Source organism: Physella acuta, unplaced genomic scaffold (assembly GCF_028476545.2).
Source record: "Physella acuta isolate Inbredline_101_S28 unplaced genomic scaffold, ASM2847654v3 ptg000364l, whole genome shotgun sequence".
Classification (NCBI taxonomy): domain Eukaryota; kingdom Metazoa; phylum Mollusca; class Gastropoda; family Physidae; genus Physella; species Physella acuta.
In genome coordinates, this window is record NW_026731883.1 from 252,417 (window position 1) to 278,998 (window position 26,582).

A 26,582-nucleotide genomic window follows, 5' to 3' on the forward strand; every position below is an offset into this window, starting at 1 on the left:
TCTACATGTAATGTTGAGCTGCTCTTGTTGCTGGTCTCCCAGTTTACCATTATGTTGATCACAGTGGTATATGATCATCTTCTCTTTACTATTAAACATGTGTATTGTCATTTTGAGCAAGTTATCTAGTGTTTGAATGTATCAATACTTAAATAGATGCAATAAATATAAATATGATGTGCAACAATATTTATGACAGTAATAACTTATATTGTTCCTTCATTTCTATGCATATGTTTCTATAATCTATACCTGTTTTTAAAAATAATTTTTTGGTCATTGTCATATAAGATAGTCTAACATAATGCTAAACATGTCTTGATATTGCTTTAATTTTAAAGAAACCTAGTTAACTATTTAAAATTGAACTATTGGGTTGGTAAGAAGTTGGCTCATACTTGCTGGAAAATAGATTTTCACTATCCACATGAACTTCTGATGTACATGTAAATACATTTTTGTAAATGAACAAAATGTGTTGTTTTGCTTTGTGCTATAGAATGTGTGTTTGGCTTATAATTTTTGCTATCTAGAATTGTGAATGAAGTCCAAAGCTGATGAATTAAGAGAACCAAAAACAGTTTTAAAATTATTTTTTATTTTATTACACTTAAACATTTAGTGTATACTCAGTGAACATTTGAGAATAAATAACACCAATGCTCTCTAAATTAGAGAAATCATCCACTCATCAAAACTGTTGTAGGATCACATTTTAAATATATGATTGCTTGCAGAATAAATATTTCTTAGAATCTGTGCTCAAACTTTAAGGAAGAAGTTCCCCATTTTAATTCCAATCCCCCTCCAACCCAGGAGTTGCATGTAAAAACAGAATATTACCAATACAATGGGCACTTTCTGGATATGCCCTAATAAGTAATCTAACCATCAAAACTTTGCCCAAGTTCTATATTCACAGACAGCCTAACTTAGTTACACTTACACCAAATGAATATGAATGTATAACTACACTTCTTACTAAATCTCATTCTGGATCAATAAATGAATTGATAGGATACAAAATCAGGAATAAACTATGCATGAAGGACTAGTGGATAGCTGTTGTTTTGACAATCATCTAGTTGCATCGTTAATATCACTTAAGATTGAGTTTATTTAAATAACAGACAATACATTAAAAAAAAAAAAATAATCAGTCTAAAGCATCTAATCCCAAAATTCTAGTGTTGCGGAAATAGGGATTTGCTCTATATTGGGTTACTCCTGTACTCAAATAATCCTGAATACACCTAGATTTATGCTTATACAGAAGACTATTTTGTACAACTAATGGAACTGGTAACATTCTAATGCGAGATTCCCTGTCATGATTATTTCCAAGAACAGCAGAAACCTTAACAAAGCTTAGAGACGCCAGAGAGAGTGGCTTGAAAATGAAGTCTATGACTGAGTCACCCAATTCCATTGCTTCTTGTGCCACACGTTTTCTTATACCTTGGTTTTGTTGTAAGACAACATCACCCTGTGTCAGGTACCAGATCTGAAGGAAGTAGGAAGCTAAGTAGATATTTTTGCAAAAAATTGCTGTAAGCAATGGTGATATAAGCTCACCCACTTGGGCAGTTGCGTAATACTCATAAGGAACAGAGCAAATGTTTCTGATCATTCCAAAAGGTACCAACGGGGGTGCTGCACCAGAAATAACAAACAATTCAATTAAGTCTATTTGATCAAAGCTGACTATCAGCTTGTGGAAGAGCAATGCATTTTCTATTTTAGACATATCAGGGATGGCGCCAGCTTGTAGAAGTGTTTTTAAACACTGGAAAGTACCAAAATTGTCATTTAAAAGTGACCACCCATGTAGAGTATCCAACACCCACCATATGGCACTTCGTCCTGCGTCATCAGTTATATTGATATTGGCACCAGATTCTATAAGTGTTTTCATAGCCTGGTTGTTAGCACACACAGCAGCATGCATGACAGCAGTGCACCCTGTGTTATCCTGAATATCCATATCCACATGACTGTCAATAAGCAGCTTTACTTTATCATAACTCTCGGATACAACAGCATGTACTAATGCTGTTGAACCATTTATGTCTTGAATATTTACATCAGCACCTTTACTTATTAACAAGTGCATTATATTCACATTACACCTCAGTGCTGCTATGATTAATGGTGTTTCTCTTCTAAAGTTTGGTTTGTTGACATCAACACCATAATCTATAAGCAGAGCAATCTTACTTTCATGAGCTATGGAATGAGATACGGCACAGACTAAAACAGATGAACCATTGTTGTCTTGTGCATGCACATTTGCACCAGCTTTAATCAACATTTCTAAAATGATTGTGGTGCAGTATTGTGCAGCTATGATTAAAGCTGTTTCACCATTTTTGTTCGTAATGCTGAGATCGGTCCCTGAAGAAATAAGCATTTTGATTTTAGCAATATCACGCTGTTTTAAAGCATACATTAAGGCTGTAGAGCCATCACAGGATTGTTTGTTGGAATCTGCCCCATTCAGTAGCAGTAAAGGAATAATATTACCCTCTCCAAAAACAGCCAACATCAATGGTGTCATTCCTTTGTGATCTTCTAAATTAACATTTGCCCCATGCTGTAGGAGCATCTTAATGGCTTTTTGCTTCCCAGCAATAATAGACAAGTGCAGTGCAGATTTACCACTATGCGTTACGTAATTGAGATCAATACCACCTTCAAGGAGTGCCTTCAAAGCATTCATTTTCTCAAACTTTGAAGCATATATCAAAGCAGTATCCCCAAAGCTTGTTTCCAAGTTCATGCAAGCACCGTGCTTAATTAGTACTTGAATACTTTTGCTGTTATCTAGGCGAACAGCTTCCATTAATGCTGAATTATCTTTACAATCTTTCTCATCTATTTTTGCACCATGATGTAAAAGTAGTTCAACCATTTTATGATCTTTGGCAGCTAAAACTAAGGGCACTGGTTGTGCCATCCCCCCTTGATTCACATCTGCTCCCTGATCCAAGATAAATGCTGCAAGTTCAAGGTCAATCTCTTTAATAGCAAATACAAGTAATTTATTTCTCATTTCAATGCTGACTGTTTCACGGACATTTGGAAATAGTTTATATTGTCCTTTTTCTGCTGCTAATTGAAAGACAGTGTCGTCCAACTCAGCTCCATGATCCAATAGTAACTCTACACCTCGTTGGTTATTACCACACTTTAGGGCTAGGATCAGTGCTGTCTCATTTTTAGCATTCATCAAATTTACATTAGCCTGGCATCTGATCAAATATTCTGCTATATCAGGTCTGTTTTTTTGGGATGCTACCATCAATGGTGTCATCTTTTCAGCAGTTTGATTATTTAGATCAGCTTTATGTTGTACTAACAGTTTAATAGCCTCTAAATTGCCAGCAAGTGTAGCCAGGTAAATGGGTGAAATATTCTTTTTTGTGGCTTTATTAACACTGGCGCCATAGTTCAAAAGAACTCGAACAATATCAAAGAAAATGGACCTGTTTAAATCTGTTTCATTAGAGTCAAACAAGGCTAGCATGAGAGGTGTATAACCTTTTGCATCGGCTACATTAACTATCCCTGGAAACTCACTTTCAAGAATTAATTTTACCAATTTTATATTGCCTTTCTTCACAGCCATAATTAGAGGTGTTGATTGCACATTTTTTTTACTGTCGATGAATACATCTAATAGATCTTCTATGCCACGTTCCTTTGCCATATCTAAAGCACTAATCCCATTTTTGTCTTTTAAATTGAAATCAGTGTCTTTGTGATATGCAAAATGTTTTATTGCACAATAGTCTTGATTTTCAATGGCTAACATTAAAACTGTTCTTCCTTTGTTGTCCTGTATGTTGACATTGCTGCAAGCTTCTTGAGATGTTAGATATTCTATTAATGGCAAAGAGCATGCCTTAACTGTGGCAACCATCAGTGCTGTTTGACCTGATTTAGTTTTAAAGTTTACATCCATGCCACTTCTAACAAGAATTTTTACTATATCAATAAATCCATGTTCTGCAGCTGTTATCAAAGATGAAGAATTTAATTTATCTTTCTTTTTCAGTTTTAAGCGCTGACTAATAAGAAGTTGTAAAATACGCTTTTGGCCCAGTTCTGAGGCTTTATAAATTGCTGAATCAAGTGTTTTAGAGGGTATATAATGAGACATTGATTCCAAAATGTTTGAGATCTCTCCTATTGCACCATCTGTTAAAGCTTGCATTAGCCTTGTGCTGTAAGAGGATCGACATCTTTCTGCTACAGGCTGATCTTCTCCCACATGAATTTTACGCTTTCGATGATTTTCTTTACCAGCCATATTTTTCTTTAAGAAAATGAACAATAGTTAATGTAATAATAAAAAATAATGAAACCTATCAATTTCATAGATATTGTCAATAATAATTTAAACCAGAGGGTTAGACTACCTCGTAACCTTAGTATTAGAAGTTAGAGCTAGGCAAAGGCTTGGTTGTTAAGGAGATCATCAATAAATGACATCTCACACAAGCTAGGTCAGTCCAGGCTTTTGTGATGGGAAGAAAGGCTTAGACTGCCTTAGAAAGGATCTCAAAGGGACAACTTGAAATATCATCCTTTTTATCTTTATTTTTAGTTTAGGCTTAAAACTTTATATTAATTAATTATTAGTGTACTATTTTTATCAATAATTTTCTACAGAATCTAATGTTTTTTTTTTTTAAATTTACAATCGTGTTTCTTTTTAAATGTTTTTTGTTAGGCCACTACTCTAGGCTTAGTGCCCTGGCCTAGTGCCTAGTCTAGTAGATCTTCTACGAGTAAAGTTAACTCACTAGCTAACTTTAAATTAAACTTAGCCTTTACTTAGCGCCTTGTTTAAGCTTATTTCTAATATCTCGTGTGTAGAAGGCCTATGCGAAATACCAAATAGAATCTAGTCTAGATCTACATCTAAAATCTAGTAGATCTAGAATCAAGAGGCGTAAAACTAAGCAACATTATTCTACTGTGCCTCAACCACCTCTGGTCACTATTTATTTACATTTAGATCTAGATCTAGATCTATTTATTGTACTTAGATTATCTACCCCTAGATCCTATATATTTTAGTCCAAGTTGCCACAAAAGATTTACGGGAAAATGCCATTTTCGAATTACTAAAAAATATTCCAGATCTAAACCTAGATCTAGAACTCTATAAATCTATATGTCTCTTGTTGGTTCTTGAACTTTAAATAGAATCTAGCTCTACAATTACAATGTCACAAATTTTGCAACAAAGATAAGATCTAGTAGTTTAAGCATGCCGCGAAAATATCACATATGAAGGTTTTAATTTAAAACTTAAAATGAAAAAATCGATATAGATCTAGACTCTAGTATAGAGGGCTTTAAATAAATTACACAGCTTTTAAAAATTAAAGTTTTAGATCTCAGTCATAAAATAAAGACTCTTGTGTCTCCTTTAATAGCCTGCACTAGAACACAATTATTATATTATTAATATTTTATTATAATAATTATTAATTATTGAATAGGCCTACATTTTAATTATAAAATTAACCTAGCCCGAGAAAGGCTGAATTATTTGTCTTTGTCTCATTTATATTTGTTGGTTGTTAACTTGTTCGCTTTTAGAACAAATACAACTATTGACAACTAAACTTCATTATAATATTATAATTTATTTTGTCTAAAACATTAAAAGAAAACGCCTCATCGCGATTGGGTTTTGTTTTCGATTCCATGTTTTTTAATGGATTATAATTTTGCATAGACTTGTCTTGACATCAAGATTTGTTTCAAAATGGCGGTTATCTTGATTTGGAATAGACATACTTATTGCATTTCGGACAAATTTCTTTAGCCAGCTAATTAAGTGTAAGTTGCCTCTTTAAAATGTTGTCTGTTGTGTTTAATCCAAACAAGTAAATATGCCTAAAACCAGCCAAGACATTCCATTTTTTTAAAAAATAAAAATTTCTTTAGGCCTAAATCTAAATTATTATAAAATTAAATTTATAAAAAAATAAAATAAAAACCTGAAGTTTTAGTTAGATGTCTAAAGACTAGTAGTACGCGTCTACTAATTAGTAGATCTAATTAGTCTAACAATTGGCATTTTGTTGAAACTGTTCCTAATTAATAATTATCACATAATGATAACATTTACATACAATTAGTATTAGTATTAGATTATTGGAAGGAGGATTTGCCATTCAATAAACCATACAAATACAAAAATTAATAATTATCATTCTGGGGAAAGTCGTTTTTTAAAATGAATTTTCAAAGATTTAGGTTAGGTCCAACTGCTTCTTTTTTCTTGTAAAATTGCAAAATAGTTATTGCCCTTCCTTGGTTTATTACACCATTGTTGTTTTCACTCATATGTAGGCCCTAATGATAAGGAAATTGAAAATTGATGTAAAAGATTGTAGACAATAAGAATGTGTAAGTGAAACAAAGATCAGAAAAAGAAAAAGACAAATAATTATGCCATTCTGCAATAATATTAATTATCATAAGGCACTTTTCATACTGCACCTCTGTTTTTGAAGATATACAGAAAATTTTTTTCTCAAGTTAAACAGATACAAGAAAAATAATGCTAGTTAAGAGTTCGGCACTGAAATTTTGTAACAATATAGCCACATTTGGTGTGGAACATACCAGTCCGGTAAATCTGTTCATTAGGTCAAACTCAATCTTAAAATAGATATTAGGGATGTCTGATTTTTTCATCTTCGCAACTCCATGTTGACATAAAGTTTAACGTTAGGCACAGGTTAAAAAAACAATAGAATATAATATAGATTCTTATCTAGTCATTGTAAAAAGATGAAAGATCTAGCTTAATCAAACTGTTCTTTTGTATGGTAAATTTTTTTTATTGCTATCTGGCATGCATACAACTAGGTCTAACTCTATATTCCTAAGCCTATGTAGGCCTGTTTTTCAATTTGATTGGGCAGGGGAGGAGAAGAAGTGATGTCACTGATGATCTCAAGTAGCAAATAGTGTTCATTCTATGGTATAGGCCAGATGAATTCACAGTGAGCCCACAGATTGTGGTGTGATTTTTCAAGCGAGTGCCGATGTTTGGAATTTCTTGAATAATTTTATTTTTTTAAACTTAATTAGATAAAAGATTCTAAACAAAAAGCACACATGTCGTTTGCAATATGAAGAATAAAATATTAAAAGACACTGATTACTGGCAGTGATAATCCCTGATTCAAACTCGTAGCCCCAGGGCTAGCAAAGTTAGCTGTTGTACTGTTGACTCTACCACGCCCAAAGTATTAACAAATGAAGTGGGGTTTTGTCTGATTTTGACACTGAGGTTACGGAATTACGATTATGCAGTCAGCAAAAAAAAAATTGTCATAAGCGTTAATCAGTGGAGATATTACATTTTGACTCAAATCTCAAATATTTTAGGAAAAAAATTGCAAATCAACAAATCTTTTTTCCCTGGCTTTACCGACATTAGATAATATTGCTAATCACATAACTTAATTTTTCATTTTGGGCTAAGATTTGTTTAAGGTTAAAATGTCAAAGGAAATTACCAAATAAATGCATGTCTTCATCTGAATTTCTAACATACATTCCACTTATCTAATTTGTTACACCCTAAGTTTATTTTAACTAAAACAATTTCATTTCCTTTTGACTTACACTGACTAAATAGAGCGCAACTGCTCTAAAACATTCTTAATTTGTGATTCTGTTACTTTAGATTTCATTACTTATTTTCTTTCTACTGCTTTCATTCATTGTGTGACTTACTAGATTGTTCAGAACTCATTTCCTTAATGTATTAGAATTTCTGTTATCAACATTAAATATTTCTGTTCAGAATCTGGAAATTTGAAGGTACTCATGTTGAAAGCATACTCTGTACACTCAATTAAACCATGGAGATTGATATGCAGGTAAATATAATTTATTCTTTCATTTATAGTGTATAGTTAGCTTTTTAGAGTGTTAGACTTGAATACTTTTTGTAACAAATAATTAGTTTTAAAACTTGCAATGTCACAGGTGCTTAAAGGCCTACACATGATTTTTTAAATTTTCTTGTGACATTTGAACATTTCTGACCTTATTAATTGACATTTCTTATAAATTTCAAGAGATGTTTGTGACATTAGTTTAGAAAAGTAACATGTAGTTTAGCCCTCACATAGACCAGATGACTCAGCAAATCAGGGTTGGAAATCCCTAGGGAAACCAGTGATTCACAATGGGAATTTGACCAGATAAATTTCATGGTGTGGGGATATAAGTAATTCAGTAGTGTTGCAAATATTTGTATTACATTGACTTCATTATGTGAATAAATACTGCTATATAAACACACCAGCTGTTTTGTACAAAGGTTGGCTGCACAATATGTATCATTTGTTTAAACAAATCAATATTTATCCTAGAGTTTTATCATAGACTACTTGACATCACTGTCTGATTTGGTACCACCATGCCTATTTTTAGTTGACTGCAATGTAGTGTATTCTATGCTAGGCCTATTCAATCTGTTTAGTGTATATACCATAGGTACAACATGTCAAACATTAAAATCTAGCAAGAAGTGTTAAGTGATACGGTTGTTTTGAAATAAAATAAAAATTATGATACCCTCAACCATTCTTAAAAAATAAAGCAATGGCAGAAAAATTGCATTGAATACCATCAAGCTTAAAACAAGGTGTTGAGGTGAGCGTCAGTCTTAAAATATACGAGGAGTTGTTGCAATAGACTTTACAAACTTGATAAGGTGCCTGCAGCCTGAAGCTATCACATTATCCTTTTAATCAATCCAATTACTGATGTACTCATTAATTTTAAATCCCGCACAATGCAAGGATTACCTTTCCAAAAAAAGTCTAAAAGTGAGTTGCATGCAACGAGGTCGTTTCCAAGGGAAGTAACTGAAATACATACTGAACTAACAAAGTCTTGTACAACCCAGTTTTTTCCCCTTCTGTTCGTGTACATGTTTGTTTGTGTCAGTGTGTAGCCTTTCTCTCTTGTCACACTGTACCAGACCCCATGTTGTGTGTTTGTGTCAGTGTGTAGCCTTTCTCTCTTGTCACACTGTACCAGACCTCCCTGTTGTGTGTTTGTGTCAGTGTGTAGCCTCTCTTGTCACACTGTACCAGACCTCTCTGTTGTGTGTTTGTGTCAGTGTGTAGCCTCTCTTGTCACACTGTACCAGACCCTCCTGTTGTTTGTTTGTGTCAGTGTGTAGCCTCTCTTGTCACACTGTACCAGACCCCCCTGTTGTGTGTTTGTGTCAGTGTGTAGCCTCTCTTGTCACACTGTACCAGACCTCCCTGTTTGTGTCAGTGTGTAGTCTCTCTTGTCCCACTGTACCAGACCTCCCTGTTGTGTGTTTGTGTCAGTGTGTAGCCTCTCTTGTCACACTGTACCAGACCTCTCTGTTGTGTGTTTGTGTCAGTGTGTAGCCTCTATTGTCACACTGTACCAGACCTCCCTGTTGTGTGTTTGTGTAGCCTCTCTTGCCACACTGTACCAGACCCCCCTGTTGTGTGTTTGTGTCAGTGTGTAGCCTCTCTCTCTTGTCACACTGTACCAGACCTCCCTGTTGTGTGTTTGTGCCAGTGTGTAGCCTCTCTCTCTCTCTCTTGTCACACTGTACCAGACCCCCCTGTTGTGTGTTTGTGTCAGTGTGTAGCCTCTCTTGTCACACTGTACCAGACCTCCCTGTTGTGTGTTTGTGTCAGTGTGTAGCCTCTCTTGTCCCACTGTACCAGACCCCCCTGTTGTGTGTTTGTGTCAGTGTGTAGCCTCTCTTGTCACACTGTACCAGACCCCCCTGTTGTGTGTTTGTGTCAGTGTGTAGCCTCTCTTGTCACACTGTACCAGACCCCCCTGCTGTGTGTTTGTGTCAGTGTGTTGTGTAGCCTCTCTTGTCACACTGTACCAGACCCCCCTGTTGTGTGTTTGTGTCAGTGTGTAGCCTCTCTTGTCACACTGTACCAGACCCCCCTGTTGTGTGTTTGTGTCAGTGTGTAGCCTCTCTCTCTTGTCACACTGTACCAGACCTCCCTGTTGTGTGTTTGTGTCAGTGTGTAGATTCTTGTCACACTGTACCAGACCTCCCTGTTGTGTGTTTGTGTTAGTGTGTAGATTCTTGTCACACTGTACCAGACCCCCCAGTTGTGTGTTTGTGTCAGTGTGTAGCCTCTCTCTTGTCACACTGTACCAGACCTCTCTGTTGTATGTTTGTGTCAGTGTGTAGCCTCTCTTGTCACACTGTACCAGACCTCCCTGTTGTGTGTTTGTGTCAGTGTGTAGCCTCTCTCTTGTCCCACTGTACCAGACCCCCCTGTTGTGTGTTTGTGTCAGTGTGTTGTGTAGCCTCTCTTGTCACACTGTACCAGACCTCTCTGTTGTGTGTTTGTGTCAGTGTGTAGCCTCTCTCTTGTCACACTGTACCAGACCTCCCTGTTGTATGTTTGTGTCAGTGTGTAGCCTCTCTTGTCACACTGTACCAGACCCCCCTGTTGTGTGTTTGTGTCAGTGTGTAGCCTCTCTTGTCACACTGTACCAGACCTCCCTGTTGTGTGTTTGTGTCAGTGTGTAGCCTCTCTTGCCACACTGTACCAGACCCCCCTGTTGTGTGTTTGTGTCAGTGTGTAGCCTCTCTTGTCTCACTGTACCAGACCCCTCTGTTGTGTGTTTGTGTCAGTGTGTAGCCTCTCTTGTCACACTGTACCAGACCTCCCTGTTGTGTGTTTGTGTCAGTGTGTAGCCTCTCTTGCCACACTGTACCAGACCCCCCTGTTGTGTGTTTGTGTCAGTGTGTAGCCTCTCTTGTCTCACTGTACCAGACCCCTCTGTTGTGTGTTTGTGTCAGTGTGTAGCCTCTCTTGTCACACTGTACCAGACCCCCCTGTTGTGTGTTTGTGTCAGTGTGTAGCCTCTCTTGTCACACTGTACCAGACCTCCCTGTTGTGTGTTTGTGTCAGTATGTTGTGTAGCCTCTCAAGTCACACTGTACCAGACCCCCCTGTTGTGTGTTTGTGTCAGTGTGTAGCCTCTCTTGTCACACTGTACCAGACCTCTCTGTTGTGTGTTTGTGTCAGTGTGTTGTGTAGCCTCTCTTGTCACACTGTACCAGACCTCTCTGTTGTGTGTTTGTGTCAGTGTGTAGATTCTTGTCACACTGTACCAGACCTCCCTGTTGTGTGTTTGTGTCAGTGTGTAGCCTCTCTTGTCACACTGTACCAGACCTCCCTGTTGTGTGTTTGTGTCAGTGTGTAGCCTCTCTCTCTCTTGTCACACTGTACCAGACCTCCCTGTTGTGTGTTTGTGTCAGTGTGTAGCCTCTCTTGTCACACTGTACCAGACCTCCCTGTTGTGTGTTTGTGTCAGTGTGTAGCCTCTCTTGTCACACTGTACCAGACCCCCCTGTTGTGTGTTTGTGTCAGTGTGTAGATTCTTGTCACACTGTACCAGACCCCCCTGTAGTGTGTTTGTGTCAGTGTGTAGCCTCTCTCTTGTCACACTGTACCAGACCCCCCTGTTGTGTGTTTGTGTCAGTGTGTAGATTCTTGTCACACTGTACCAGACCTCTCTGTTGTGTGTTTGTGTCAGTGTGTAGCCTCTCTTGTCACACTGTACCAGACCCCCCTGTTGTGTGTTTGTGTCAGTGTGTAGATTCTTGTCACACTGTACCAGACCCCCCTGTAGTGTGTTTGTGTCAGTGTGTAGCCTCTCTTGTCACACTGTACCAGACCCCCCTGTTGTGTGTTTGTGTCAGTGTGTAGCCTCTCTTGTCACACTGTACCAGACCCCCCTGTTGTGTGTTTGTGTCAGTGTGTAGATTCTTGTCACACTGTACCAGACCTCTCTGTTGTGTGTTTGTGTCAGTGTGTAGCCTCTCTCTCTTGTCACACTGTACCAGACCTCTCTGTTGTGTGTTTGTGTCAGTGTGTAGCCTCTCTCTCTTGTCACACTGTACCAGACCCCCCTGTTGTGTGTTTGTGTCAGTGTGTAGCCTCTCTTGTCACACTGTACCAGACCTCTCTGTTGTGTGTTTGTGTCAGTGTGTTGTGTAGCCTCTCAAGTCACACTGTACCAGACCTCCCTGTTGTGTGTTTGTGTCAGTGTGTAGCCTCTCTTGTCACACTGTACCAGACCCCCCTGTTGTGTGTTTGTGTCAGTGTGTAGATTCTTGTCACACTGTACCAGACCCCCCTGTAGTGTGTTTGTGTCAGTGTGTAGCCTCTCTTGTCACACTGTACCAGACCCCCCTGTTGTGTGTTTGTGTCAGTGTGTAGCCTCTCTTGTCACACTGTACCAGACCCCCCTGTTGTGTGTTTGTGTCAGTGTGTAGATTCTTGTCACACTGTACCAGACCCCCCTGTAGTGTGTTTGTGTCAGTGTGTAGCCTCTCTTGTCACACTGTACCAGACCCCATGTTGTGTGTTTGTGTCAGTGTGTAGCCTCTCTTGTCACACTGTACCAGACCCCATGTTGTGTGTTTGTGTCAGTGTGTTGTGTAGCCTCTCTTGTCACACTGTACCAGACCCCCCCTGTTGTGTGTTTGTGTCAGTGTGTAGCCTCTCTTGTCACACTGTACCAGACCCCATGTTGTGTGTTTGTGTCAGTGTGTTGTGTAGCCTCTCTTGTCACACTGTACCAGAACACTCTGTTGTGTGTTTGTGTCAGTGTGTAGCCTCTCTCTTGTCACACTGTACCAGACCCCCTCTGTTGTATGTTTGTGTCAGTGTGTAGCCTCTCTTGTCACACTGTACCAGACCCCCCCTGTTGTGTGTTTGTGTCAGTGTGTAGCCTCTCTTGTCACACTGTACCAGACCCCATGTTGTGTGTTTGTGTCAGTGTGTAGCCTCTCTTGTCACACTGTACCAGACCCCCCTGTTGTGTGTTTGTGTCAGTGTGTAGCCTCTCTTGTCCCACTGTAGTGTCGTCTACCGACGTAACGTAAGAGCAGCCCATTGGATCGCGCATGTTAGCGCATGTAATGACAGTTTACGACTTAAAGACACGTGGTCGCGTGTATTAAAAAAAAAAACAACCCACAACAGCGACTACGACTCAGTGTCGTCCTACCCATATAGAATAAATAGTGGAAGTAGTTTCTTGGTAGAACATTTCCGAGTTTTATTAATAGTTCTGTTACACAAAGATTTTTTGTTTTGTTATAATTATAAAAACCCTGACAATGATGTCACGTTTAAACTTAACCGCTCCTCAAACTTTCACTGATTCGTGTCATTTTTTTGAAAGCTATTTATAGAATTACACAACGATAGAAGCACAGTAATATGGAGCTGTGCACATTGTTTTATATAGACGTATTAACACGATATCAGATCATTCATATAGAATTGGGTCACCGCAGTACGAATCAACCGGGTTAAAAAGTTTAAGAGATAAACGGACCCCCGAATTGAACAAGAAGTGTCCCATGCATGTGCTAATCGGACACTATACGACATGGATCCCTAAACTTGTACGAATCCCCCCCCCCCCCCCCCAACTATAATATCCAACCCCTAACTTTTACCAGACGCGGCCTTCTTTCTGGAACCAGGTCACTGTTGAGAGCTATTGAATTTTGCACCACAGAATTAGTTACTTCAATCGACGACCGATATGTCTTGTTTGATCGTCTGCCAAAGTGGGCGGGCAAATATTTCCCGAATCTAGACTAGCAGACGTGCTGATCGGTTTGCTCTTTGTAAACTTTTCAAACTTTTTGGTGTAACTGAATTGGGAACTGGTTAAGACTTGCCTCAGACATTGGCGTGTCGTGTTTTGTTATAGATCTGTTGGTTTAGGACGTGATTTGAGGAAATATTGTATCCGTTGGTTTAGGGAAATATTTCACACGGACTATCCATGTATACTTTGGCACCTCGCGTTTTGTGTTGAATATCAAATATGTTGTGTTTCATGAACGACTTACAACTCAAGTCAGTTGAGCAGTTTTTCTCGTTACTCTAGTCTGCTAGTGCCCAGTGGGTCACTTGGTCGACTTCTCTAGACGATTATTGTTTAAACAATTTTAAAATGTACAGTGGCGCTTGGAAAGTTATCATCGATTGATATTGTTTTCACCTTTTAGTTTTTTAATATGGGATATTAGTGACGGATATTTATAGCTCTGTGTCATTGTGACGTAGGTAAACAATATGACGCGTCACTGCCCTGATTCACATTCTCAAAGGCGCGAATGTTTTCGTCTGGTTACGTAACATTACTCGTTAGTTTGTTGACAAACAGAACAAAATACTGCGCCGTGAAGGACTAATTATAGTTGATTACATCCTGGATAAATGATACGAGCGATTCTGCTGACTAAGATTTGTGTTTCGTGACCACGCCTATGTTTAGGCCACCCTTGTTCGTGTGGCCATCCTATTTGTGTGAGGTCACCGAGAGCTCGAGACGTTGATTACTTTCTGCCTGGTTTCTGGGCTAAGGAATTAAAGTTTAATTGTCTGCTGGCACTCAGCAGGGGGTCTGCTGATTATTGATTAGCCGTGGGGGAGATGGAGGGTAAAACAGCTGATGAGCACCATCTACAGGTGTATGTTACCATGGTCGGAGTCATGGTGAGTTGGGCTGGCTCTTTACTCTATCATCAAATGTATGTGTGTAGGATTCATTGTAAAACTGTTATACCAAACTGTCAATATAATCTGACTTGTATGATCATCCGTTGGCCCATTGTCTGGATAGTTGTATGAATTTGATAAATATGAATATTTTTTTTTTAAATTGGTGATTGGAATTTGGCTTTCTTTTTCCAGTGTGGCAGCCCTGCAGGGGTGGCTCAGCTCATCAACTATTTTGACTTGCAGAGCAGGAGACTGGACAAACAGAGCTACCACCATGCACCATTCAACTCTGACTTTGAGTCTCTTATCAAATTCAATGGGGTCCCCATTCTACCACCAGCTGTAAGGAGACATTTTACCGTAAATCTTTTAAAATTCTATTACGTTATTTTATTAATAAAAATTACCTAGTTACACCTTTGTTGTTGTTGTGTGATGAGTGTTTGTTTTAAATTTATACTTGATTCTAAAAATCTCTCACATGTTACCATACCAAGTATTTCTGTATAAAGTTATGTATTGTTTCATGTTAAATTTGAAATGTTTTTAAGTTTAACAATCCTGCAACATGGTGATGTTTTTTTGTTTACTCAGATCACATCAAGCAGACGTGATGAGCTCATCAAACACAAAAAGGACGCAGTTTTACTGGAGAAGAGACTCAAGGCTAGACAGAGGCGCCATTTATTACCCAGAGGAGGGGATGCATCCAGCCTTCAACCAATGGTATAAATTTATTTGTAACAAAACATGGCCAGGTGTTTTGATCTGGTTGAAATCAAACAGTGGATAAATGTTGTTGGGTGATAGATTTATTTAATAACACTAATCCTAGCTGAGTGCTTGTGATAATACATAACATAACCCCTTCCCTCACTTAATCACCTACGTGACTACATTAAATCCCCTCTATGCAACCCTCTCCTAAACTCTCTACACAACCCCTCTTAAAGCCCTAGTCCAAAAACCCTCTCACAAATACCTCACTCTTTTAATCATTATCAACCAAAACGATCTCGAATATTTAGGGAAATAAATTATATTCAGATAGCTTATACCATCCACCCTTGCTGTTGATAAACTGGCTAAATTTGAAAAGCACATGACAAATTTCATTCACAGGGCAATTACCCAGAATTCCTTGGCACCAGACCAGCAGCCAGACAGCTGAACTTTGACTCCCAGGACCCCTACCTACCTGTGGGCCCCAGCCTGCTGCAGGAAAGGCTTGAGGCCACCAACCCACTCAGTACTTACGCTGCTGCAGAAACTCTGGAAGACTTCGCCCTTCAGACACTGGACTCTGTGGGCTCCGACTTCATGAGCATGGATGAGAGCTCAATCCCTAAGCTCTTCAGTGGCCTGGCGCTCACATCTTTCAAAGAGCAGAAGATCTCTTATGATCTTGATCGTCTTTCAAAAGCCTTAAAACTCGGCTCCACAAGTGGGAGTGACCTCAGTGATACAGTTGGCAGCAGTCGAGCAACAGAAGAGGATGACACCGGAACTGCCAGTAGATTTGCGGAGAAGCTTCTAGTCCACAGAGGGGCAGATGCAGGGGACAGCCAGTCAGCGAGTTTTTTCCACGAGAGCCAGGACACTGTGGTGGAGGTATCCCCGGAGCCAGGGGACAACACCATCACGTCTGGGTTTGTTGAGAACACAAATTCTTCCAACCTGGAGCAGAGCCAGAACAGCCCTGGCAGCTCACCGGGTTACGGGTCGGCCCATACAAACACGACCCCGGAGAGCCAGCTGAGCAACAGGAGCAGTCCCAAGTCTTTGAAGAGCACCGTACACTTCTCCTCGTACGTGACAGAGTACAACCCTAGAGCAAGTCAAAACTTATGTGAGCATATTATGGTTGTTAAAAAAAAGATATCGTATGACAATTTGATTCCTGATAGTGTTGGTCAGAAGGATGTTGTTTTGCCTAGGATTCTTAATCCTGGTGAAACAAGACAGAAACATATGTTGTCACAGAAGTTAAGTGATCCTGAGACATCTAACGTTTTCCAGTTTTCTGTTGTCTCTGATCAAGACTCCAGTCAAAAGACTTCCCCAGCCCATAGTTCAATTGGGTGGAGATCAGAAACACATGGGTCTGATAAAGAAAATGATAACGTGCATAAATCTTCTAATCGTGGGCACAGAAAGTCACCAGACCAGTGGCAGGGAGAGAGTGGTCAGCTACAGGATAGGGCTGGTCAGTCTGTTGGTCAAAGTTCCAGCAGCACAGGCACTGAAGGTCAACCTTTTCTAAATATAACAGGTGCCAGTCACATGACATCATCACATGATCACTCTGAACAAACAGACCAGTCAGTTTCTCATGCCACGTCTGTGTCTGACTCGCAAGCATCAAGCAAGATAAGTGGACCAGCACTGACCTCAGGTTCCAGCAGTAGCACCATCAGGGACTCAGTCCTAGCCTTGAACATCACAGAGTCTGTCAGCGAAGACGTTCCACCATCTTCACATGACTCTAGCGACCACCCATCTGCTACTAGTATACAAACTTCACCCAAGAAACTGAATACAAACACAACGTCCACTGAAGATGACCCAGAGGATCCACCCACGGCATTTGTCCGCAGAGGTTCTTACACCCTGAGTGAGCCATCCCCGGCTTTGTTACGTGTTAGGTCTAAACTGAAAGCTGAACAGAAACAAAGAGACACCACTCCGACAGCTAAACTGGAGAAGGCAAAGGATAAAATCAAGAGTCAGACTAGGAATGCTGTAAAAAGCCAAGCTGTGGGTGTGAAAGATGGTGTAGAGGAGAAGAGAGTGGGCAGCTTGACCCCATCCCAGTCTGAGCAGGAGGGCAAGGCTGAGCACATCAACAAGTACCTGAGCCAAGTCCAGTTCCAGAACTCCATGAACTTCAGCACCCAGAGCTGGGAGGTCTCTCACCTGACTGAAGATGGTAAACCTTATTTCTTACCTGAGGAAGGTGGGGAGGATGAGGAGCATGATACTAGCTCTTCTATACTGGAGATTTTAAAGTGAGTTGCTTCTTTGGTCTAGGAATACATTACATATATGTGGCTAGTTGGTATAGGAATATAATAGTTACAGTTAAGTGGTCATTTTGAAATAGATTTTTTTAACAAATATTTTTCTTACTATTTTTTCTAGCAATGCATAATTTAATTATTCTAATTACTTTTATTATACATTTTTTAACTTTTTATTTAAGATACATGTATCACCCATATTTTACTATACTTATGTTTTTTCATTGACTGCTAAAGTTTGTGTGTGTTAAACTCTGTTTCATTAGATCAATGTCAGAGAGCCAAGGCAGTGTAGATGCAGTCAGTGTGGAGGAGTTACTGTCCCTACACCAGCAGCAGATGGAGAGGAAGCGGCAAGAGTTAATCAACCAACAACAACAAGAAATGGAAGAACTCTTTGTGCAACAGGTTGAAGATATTTATCAGAAGCCTAGGATTTTTAAATAAATGAATGATTTAATTATTCAAAACAACTGTCTCTCCAAAAAAAAATGAAGCCATTATTTTTTTTCATTATTTGATTTTAGATTAAGCATTATATACATTATTAAAATGATAGTTTAAGTAACAAGGAGAAAATTAATCTTCTATCTGATTGGTTGTTTTGTGTAGCGACGAGAAGTGATGTTGTTGGAAGCGGAGATAAAGGCAGCTCAGCAGCAGGAGAGAGAACATGAAGATTTTATCATCAAGAACGCTCCGGAAAATATCAAGGTGAAATCCAGGAATCACACAAGTGAGTTTAGTCCACAAAATACCATTGACAGCATCAGGGTTACATTAGCCCATCAAGTTGTTGACCATATAAGTGAATCTTCGTCTACTGGACAAAAGACTCAGCAGGGAAATATGAAAGTTCTAAAGAACAGCCACAGTAAAGGTCGTATTGTGTCAAAAAATGTCGCTAATGACACTAAAAGACATTTGAAAAAGTTCTATGAAGATAATGAATCATGTACAGCCAGTTTTTCTCCACAATCTGACACGCCTCATGACCCAGTGGGAATAGCCAACCGGATCCCAGAGTTCAGTCCGTCTGCTCCATCACCCCGCATACATCGCCCACTGGTCATAAGATCTCCATTAAAAACCAGTTCAGTATCCAGACACGAAGGACACATCTTTGTTCCGCCCAAGGTAGGAAGTAGTTTGTATTTTATGATCTACCCAGGTATTCAGTTTCTGTTATAAAACTATCAACACATCAAGGGTAAAGTTAGATATAACAGTTGTAGTTTTATATGAAAAAAAGCATGCCAATAGTAATGTCAGGCTTTAACAATAAATTTAGAATTAACATTTTTAATTATTGAAAAAATAATTTGGTATCAATATTTTAACCTTTATCCATGTTATGGAGATGTTTTGTCTGTTTTTTTTTAAAAAGTTTATTTACATATTATATTTATATAAGTAATGTAAGTTTTCACACATCATTTCCTATATATTTCTTATCAGGCTCATCATCCTGAATTCCAAGCCAAATTTGACAGAGTGAGTGCTGTGGCTAAAGGTTTCCTTACAAGATGTCTTCTTCGTTCAGATAAAGTTCAGGAATTAATTAAAACTATTCATGTAAGCATTATGATCAGCCTCATAATTGGCTGATCTTTTACCTCTTGAAAACTTTCAATAGATTCAAATATACAATATTTATAAATATTGTATGAACAACCAATAGTTTTAGTCTTGAGACTTGTTGCCCCTGTTAAATCACTTACTACATATTATAGTTGCTAAAATGCTTAGTTGTTGCGATTTTCCTTGTACAAGTAGTTACTTAACTTCTATTTTTTTTTAAATCCAGGATACCCGTGAATTTGCATTTAACTTCCAAACAGAAACACCAATTAAAAAAGGTGTTTTCTCTTCTCAAGACAGGGCACTCTTAGAACGTATAGTAGCTCAGGTTGGTGAATCATTGTAAAAATCAAACAATATAATTTTAACAATTGGCTTTTTTCTGTGTTATTTTGTCTTATTTAAACTTTGAAATTATTTATAGTGAGTTTAATGCAAGAGCTGTTAAAATGACTAAATTCATTTTAACAAAATCTTTTCTAGCTTCAAGCTGCCCTTCTTGATATTCATGAGATTTTCTTTGAGATTCCACCTTCAGACCGCATGGCCCTTATAGAGCAGACACGCATTAAAGAATATGAAAAGAGAATTAAATCAGTGAGTAGCAATTCAATCCATCACTTGATGTATTTGTTTCTGTACAATTAAAAAAACAAAGCCTATTGAGCCAGAGATAATATTTGTCTTTAAACTCTCAGTCTACAGAGAGTATGAGAGGATCAGGGCCCAGAATAAGTCAAGCTACATTGAAAGCTTTAGAGAGAAAGAAAAAAGCCAGGTAAGAATTAAATATTAATTCTTACCAAACCTAGCATTATTTGAGTGGTAAAATTATAACTTTATATCTAAAGTGTAATGCTGTATAGAAAAATTGAGTCATTAGACTATCAAACCTGCTTTTTTTTTACTGTTGTTAAATTTTAACTTTTAATATTATAAAAAATTATCCAGAGAAACCGAAGCTTCATCATCAATGGGTTCTACTAGAACAATGTCTGTCCCATCATTAGTTAGCAATGGCAAACTACAGAACCAAATGGACTTGAGGTTAGAGATTTTAATAAAAAGATGAGTTAAAAAAAAAAAATGAATACATGAAAATTAAACTTATTTTAAAAAAAAATACTTCTGAAACTTTAACAATTTTAGTTCTCGAACATTATCTTAATGTACATAGATTGGCCTCTTTTTTCTACAGAGCATTAAAACCACTTCAAGGGCAAAGCCATTCCTATATCTCAAAAACTAAAGAAAACAGCAGGTAATTATGTTTTATTTAATCATATTTATTGGGAGAATGTTTCAAAATGGTCCTCATAAATATTTATTGCTATTTCAATTAATTTATAAACTATTTCAGATTAGATAAAGATCGTCACAGAGCAGGTTCAGAGAAGCAGCTGACCAAACCCAAGCGTATAACAGCCCCGGCGATAAAACCAGCTCTTTCTGCTGCTGCTATAACAGACTCTAATAAAGAAGGTCAGTTGTTGCTGCCTGATTGCCGACAAATGAAATAATGGGCTTTTAAAATTTAAGTATCACTAAGTCATTATGTAGGGCCAGACAGGGAAGATTAAGTTCTCTTGTTCTGTGAAAACAGCAGATGAAGCTTTGTCTTGCAGAAACAAACCTGGGAACTTTAGAGACTTTTGGGTTAGCAGTAGTAGTAGTGTACTCAACTAAGCCATCCCATAGTTTTTAAGTTTGTAAATTAGTATTATATTGGTATTTTTGACAGGTATGTTTGTTCAGAAAACCATAGCCACTAGCAGAAATACCAGCAAGTCCAAGATGGCTTCTAACAAGACATCAGGCAGCAGAGCTGGAACATCATGGAGATGACATCTATGCCAACTGTCATCATGTTCAGTTACCTCAGCTGCCACGCATAGTATTTGATGTTAACATCTATTTTTCTACTGGCTTTATTTTTGTTATAAATATATGTGACACTTCTCATAGAGTTAAATTATCACCCCTGCTGATGTATGTAATGCTGGCTCTAGTTTGTTGTCATCTTTTGACAGAAATTGTCTAAGATTTTGCTGTAGACAATTTGCCTTACTTTCTGTGGCTTTATGACAGAAAAGGTCTTCAATTACGTTCTATTTCTTTGATTTTGTTCTTTTTTTCACAAATATGCATATGGATTTATGCAGCTTGCTTACGAATGTTAATATGGACAAAGTAAGTGCCATTAAATATTTCTTCAATTAAATAAACTTGTGATAAATGCCCTGGTTCAGTATTTAAAAAATAAAAAAATTATATGTACTTTACATTATCATAAAATGTTTTTCCTAGTCTTCTGTCATGAATCTTTTGGACATAAAAAATATTTTCTTGCAATATGGCAAAAATATTTTATTTTTAATGAGGCTAATGAGTTCAATACATTTTGGGGTATTTTTCCCCATTTGCTGTTGATTGATGAGCTGCATATCCCAAATTCAGCTTTATGATGTGACCCTGATGCCTTTTGAATAAAATGATCAGAAAGGTGTAGGGGTAACCACTGACTGCTGTACAAAAACAAAGCACCATCTGAACTTTGCCTTACTGTCTGTACTATGATATACCGTGATGCATTTAACATCTGGCAAAGAAAGCATCACATCGACCCTAAGATATCCTATTGTTGGTATCTATACAGGCAAAACATCTTTTGATATTTTATGTTGGTTTTCAAATGTGAAACAGAAATTATTGTTAAAATTAAATTGGGTTAATAAAACAAATATGTTTTGATATCTTTGTCAGATTGTAATTTTATTTGTATTCTTGTTAATACAATATTGATGAGAAGAAAATTAGTTAAAACCCACAGTACTTATGAGTTACAGTTAAATGAGCTTCTGTGGGGAACCTGAAAAAAAAAGAGTTCAGCAGATAGACCCATTGCTCCTAGGATCCATACAAAACCTTTGTAAAGCCACAACAAGAAGGTCCCTGAACTCAGCTGTAACATGACCCCACCACAATGACAGGTGAATTATGTTTTATACCATAGTCTCAATAGATCATATGATCTCAAACTGAAAATACAATCGACAGTTAATATATACGGCAGTTTTATTAACTGTTCGTAAAATAATTGGCAATTAATAAACCACATTTTTCCAATCAACCAAAGAAAGTATGGCTAATGAGAGCCATTTGCAAATATATGTTAAATACAAATATTAATTACATGAGAACACAAAACAGTGTATTTTCATTAAGTTTAAGATCTAACCTAGAGCCATGAGCATTAAAAAAAAATTCAAATTGAAAACAACACACATTTGTGGAACTCTGCTACAAAATGGAATGCCCAAAAAAAGGCTTTGTACAGGATTTGTCTACTTTTTCCTTGTCAATGCACAGGTCCGACATTTGGTTTATCATGAGGTCAGCAATCTGGTCAGCTTGCTCCCGTGTTGACACAGCCTCCATCATGTTACACAGCGTGTCCACTGGGATCTCACCAGCTGACTCTGCTTTACAGTGCACTTTTAGAATGCTGCTGATCTGCCAGCAGGAACAGATTGTATCAAATTTGTAATCATCTTTTTTAACAGAAATATATTGAATTGTAAAAATGGAACCAATTAATGTGAAACTTTCATTAAAAGTTCTACTTCCTTTATAAGGTAAATTTTTTTAAGAGCAGAAAACTGTAACAAAAGTTTTTAACTTAGCATTCTAGCAACATAAATTAAAAGGAGTTTAGAACTAGCCTTCATTCTCTTGTTCGTGTTCTGATTTTTAAAAATTCCTGTAAGAACTTTGAGGTGGTGTAAAAAAATACATACCATTTGGCATTCATTGATAAGTTTATCTGTCGAAATACTTTTGTCTTTCCTAAGAGTGCTAAGTCTTGACCGCACAATGCATAATGGAGTTTGTCCCAAATTGTCTTTGAGGTGAATATTTGCACCTAGAAAATTAATTTTGACATTTGAGAACTATATAATAAATAAATTAAAGATTTTAGTAATGAAATATTAAAATGAGAAGTATATTTTACACTTACCAGACCCAATTAATAACCTTACAATTTTCGAATCACCCCTACAAACAGCTGAAAACATACAAACTGTCATATACAAAAAGTCAATTGTATAACCTTTAACAATCAAATCCAAACTTTTATAGAAAACATGTTACAAAATTGTATATATTAAATTATTTATATAGGGCCTATATTTTTATATATATATATATATATTATAATATATCTATATATAAAATTCTCTTCTGGGAGCCGTTAGAAAACAAGCTGCAAACGCTCTCCCTACCTCCCCACCCCTACATGGTTTTAGTGAGCTGTGTTCACTCTAAATGTTTACAAGCAGAGCCAACGATTTTAAAGGTGGGGGGGGGGGGGGGGGGGGAGGAAGGGGGGGGGGGGGTTATGGTCCTTAACGAGCTACTTATAGTGTTTTAAAGAAATATTTTCAGTGTCAGTGTTGGTACTGCCGAATTCACAAATTATGAATTATTGAAAATTAGAAACAACTAAATAGCGGCGTATGTTATGCCGCGGGCCGGCTCGTATTATATATATTTATAATATATCATATATAATATATTTATAATATCAAATTATAAATTATATAATTTAAGCATTACAACTTACAAAATTATGTATTTGAATGCTATTATTAAATAACTGTAAATTACCCAAATGGAGAGGTGTATTGCCTAGAATATCCTGACGATTGGGATCAGCTCTTGCAGAAATTAACAGGCTCACTGAAATATTTTTAAAAATGGTCTTATATTACGGATACAGGGAGTCAACAAGGAATGGAACTTGCAAGAATTGTATCAAATACTATGTGTTGGAGAAATCAATAGGGAATGGAATCTGCAAAAAGTGTGTCAAATACCTATATGCTCCAGTCCCAGCGAACTTGCAATATGCAAGGCTGTTCTTCTCTTGTTGTCAGATGCATTAGCATGAACACAATTGTGGAGCAAAGTTGAAACTGTGTATATCAATAAAAATATTGTTTTACAGGCAGTACAACACATATACTAATGTAACGACAAATTAATGTTATTCATATAATTGGTTACACCATATAAAAATAATTATTTCATATATTTTAATTAGTGACACAGAAGCATTGTCGGTTAGGTTAAGGTTAGTTTACCAATAAGTGACAACAAATTAAATGTAAACTGATGAATGCTAACCGCACTGACACAGATGTCATACTACGTAATACAGTAACACACTGTCTGCAGTAACAAAAACACAAGTTTTTACCTTCTTCAACATCTCCATTTCTAACAGCAGTAAACAGTTTTCTTTTTTCTATAAAGTAATTAAAAAAATATTTTAATATATGTGTAAGTGGTGTTATTAACTTATTTGATGGATTCAAACCAAAATCATGGCGATAATGTCAACACTCAAACAGTGACAAACATCACTAACTGTGTATATTTCCATATTTGTTGGATCTCTTCATTGTTCAGGAGAAAAATAAATGTCTTACAATCCTGATTTTACATCAAGAGGAAGTTCAAGTAATTTTCATTACAGGGTACCACTGAATCATTGCACTGCTACATCTTTACATTGTTGGTTGCATAACTACTTTCAGGGCTCATTGTTAGAGTGTTGAAATTAGTTTTAAGCATTTATATACTCAGAAAATGTGTACTGAAAAAAGATTACCATTAAATTCGAGAAGTCCTAAATTAGTTAAGGCATTCCTTCTGGCAAGTCGCATCTGATTTTTTATATGTGAGCCTGCTACCAAAGATCGTGATTTTAGCCCATGTGATGGGTAGAACTCACTGGATGGACAATGGGAGGAATGACCAAATGAAATAGTCGACACTGGCATAGGAACACTGAAATCGATGGGCTTTAACTGCAAAAAAATAATAATTTAAAAACATTTTAGAAAACTTAACACAAGTTAAAAAAGTATTCCTGCATTTAAGATTATCCCAGCCCACCACCTATACTAATTAAAAATGCCTCTTAAGAATTTAAAGAACATCAACAATTAATACTTATAATTAAAATAAATCATAAATTAAAGAAAATAATTATAACAGTTGAAAGGCCACCTTTGTCACAAAAGCTTTGAATAAACTAATTACTAGATCTATGTTCAAGGTAGGGTAAAGAGTGGAGTACACAAAATAAGATCAAACAAACAGTCATGGTAAAGTAGCTTTACCAATATCTCTGCTGTGATTTAAATACAAAAGGTTAGTTCTCTTCTAAAATAAGAAAAATGTAGTAAATGTCTAGATCTTTAGCTACTCACTTTAGTAGAATCAAAAATTAATACAGGGACAATAGGCACCATTGTTTCATGGGATGGAGGCTCTGTAGAGGGGTGATGAATCTTTAAATCACATTTTGATGAGGACACATTATCGTGGCAAGAAACTTTCAATGGAAAAGTGGAACTAATGTTCAATTCAAGGTTTGTCTGTGTAGGGCTCGTGCTAGCTTGCACTTGTGATGTATTAGCATTAGCTGTTACAAAAGACACTTCCAGTGACTGAGATGGTGGTGGAAGTGTCTGAGGTCCTGAAATGGGTTGCTTAACATAAGAATGAGATGTCAATCGCACTGTTAAGTTCTGTTGACGTTGGTACTGTGTCTGAACTTCAAAAAGTTCCTCATCATTTCCATCTACGTCCATGATGATTTAATTTTTTATTAAGCTTAGACTTTTAGAGTTTAGTGGTCACTGCTTATTTGTGAGTTGTTATTTTTTTTTGTTAATTTATAATTATTATTATAACATTGGTCCAAATCATTGGTAGTATTGGTAGCTTAGCTGAGTTAGCTGCGCACTTTGCTGCCGATATGATTTCAATTTCATTCAGATTCAGACTGTCATTATTAATTTTATTATTAGGCCTACTAGATCTAGAGTAGATAGATCTAGTATTGATAGATAATTAATGCATTATTACAACTTCTTTTAATAGGCCGCTGCGTTGTCAGATACAATTCTAGATCTAGATCTGATATAGATCTAGATTAGATCTAGGATCTAGAAACAACAGTACACTACAGTAATCACTAATCAGCGATGACTGCTATTGCTAATCGAAAACAAACTTAAATGATAAATTCCGTAAGCGAAAGTTTAGAACCGCTTAAAATAAATATTCATAATATCAACTGGTAGACTTGCTATAAAATTTAAATGTATATAGAATCTAGAATCTAGATCTAGATCTAACTTTTTTAAAGGTAAAGCTGTTTGGTTTTTTTTTTTAGTTTTTTTTATCTAGATCTATGTTTCGTGTTTGTTTCAGACTAATAATAAAATTGCAATGTATTTTGTAGGCTGTTGTTGGAAATGTTTCTAACCGGATGTTTCCATTGTGTAGTATTTGTATCTCTTTGGCTGGT

At 37.0% G+C, this 26,582-nt stretch overlaps 3 protein-coding genes across 6 annotated transcripts; 1 reads left to right on the top strand and 2 right to left on the bottom strand.

The window, feature by feature from the left end:
• Positions 1-628: 628 nt before the first annotated feature.
• LOC131941543 (putative ankyrin repeat protein RF_0381) lies at positions 629-5,006 on the bottom strand. The gene is made up of 2 exons (XM_059300826.1): positions 4,840-5,006; positions 629-4,318 (listed from the first exon to the last, which is right to left on the bottom strand). The coding sequence occupies exon 2, from the start codon at positions 4,310-4,312 to the stop codon at positions 1,157-1,159; it is 3,156 nt and encodes a 1,051-aa protein (XP_059156809.1). The 5' UTR covers positions 4,313-4,318; positions 4,840-5,006; the 3' UTR covers positions 629-1,156.
• Positions 5,007-5,760: 754 nt separating this feature from the next.
• LOC131941545 (uncharacterized) lies at positions 5,761-21,946 on the top strand. 3 transcript variants are annotated; one of them, XM_059300832.1, is made up of 15 exons: positions 5,761-5,856; positions 7,841-7,916; positions 14,790-14,957; positions 15,192-15,323; positions 15,720-17,605; positions 17,884-18,025; positions 18,230-18,754; positions 19,076-19,192; positions 19,425-19,526; positions 19,682-19,795; positions 19,897-19,976; positions 20,150-20,245; positions 20,397-20,459; positions 20,559-20,680; positions 20,940-21,946. In XM_059300832.1, exons 2-15 carry the CDS (start codon positions 7,899-7,901, stop codon positions 21,041-21,043), a joined length of 3,669 nt encoding a protein of 1,222 aa, XP_059156815.1. In that variant the 5' UTR covers positions 5,761-5,856; positions 7,841-7,898; the 3' UTR covers positions 21,044-21,946. The 3 variants fall into 3 exon arrangements, with proteins under 3 accessions (XP_059156815.1, XP_059156813.1, XP_059156814.1); XM_059300830.1 differs by lacking the exons at positions 5,761-5,856; positions 7,841-7,916 and adding an exon at positions 13,701-14,591; XM_059300831.1 differs by lacking the exons at positions 5,761-5,856; positions 7,841-7,916 and adding an exon at positions 13,702-14,591 and having other exon boundaries at positions 14,790-14,939.
• On the bottom strand, positions 21,920-26,532 carry LOC131941548 (ankyrin repeat domain-containing protein 1). 2 transcript variants are annotated; one of them, XM_059300834.1, is made up of 8 exons: positions 25,477-26,532; positions 24,873-25,071; positions 24,459-24,506; positions 24,076-24,174; positions 23,867-23,938; positions 23,217-23,264; positions 22,996-23,120; positions 21,920-22,711 (listed from the first exon to the last, which is right to left on the bottom strand). In XM_059300834.1, exons 1-8 carry the CDS (start codon positions 25,858-25,860, stop codon positions 22,499-22,501), a joined length of 1,188 nt encoding a protein of 395 aa, XP_059156817.1. In that variant the 5' UTR covers positions 25,861-26,532; the 3' UTR covers positions 21,920-22,498. The 2 variants fall into 2 exon arrangements, with proteins under 2 accessions (XP_059156817.1, XP_059156819.1); XM_059300836.1 differs by lacking the exon at positions 23,217-23,264.
• Between the last annotated feature and the right edge of the window lie 50 nt (positions 26,533-26,582).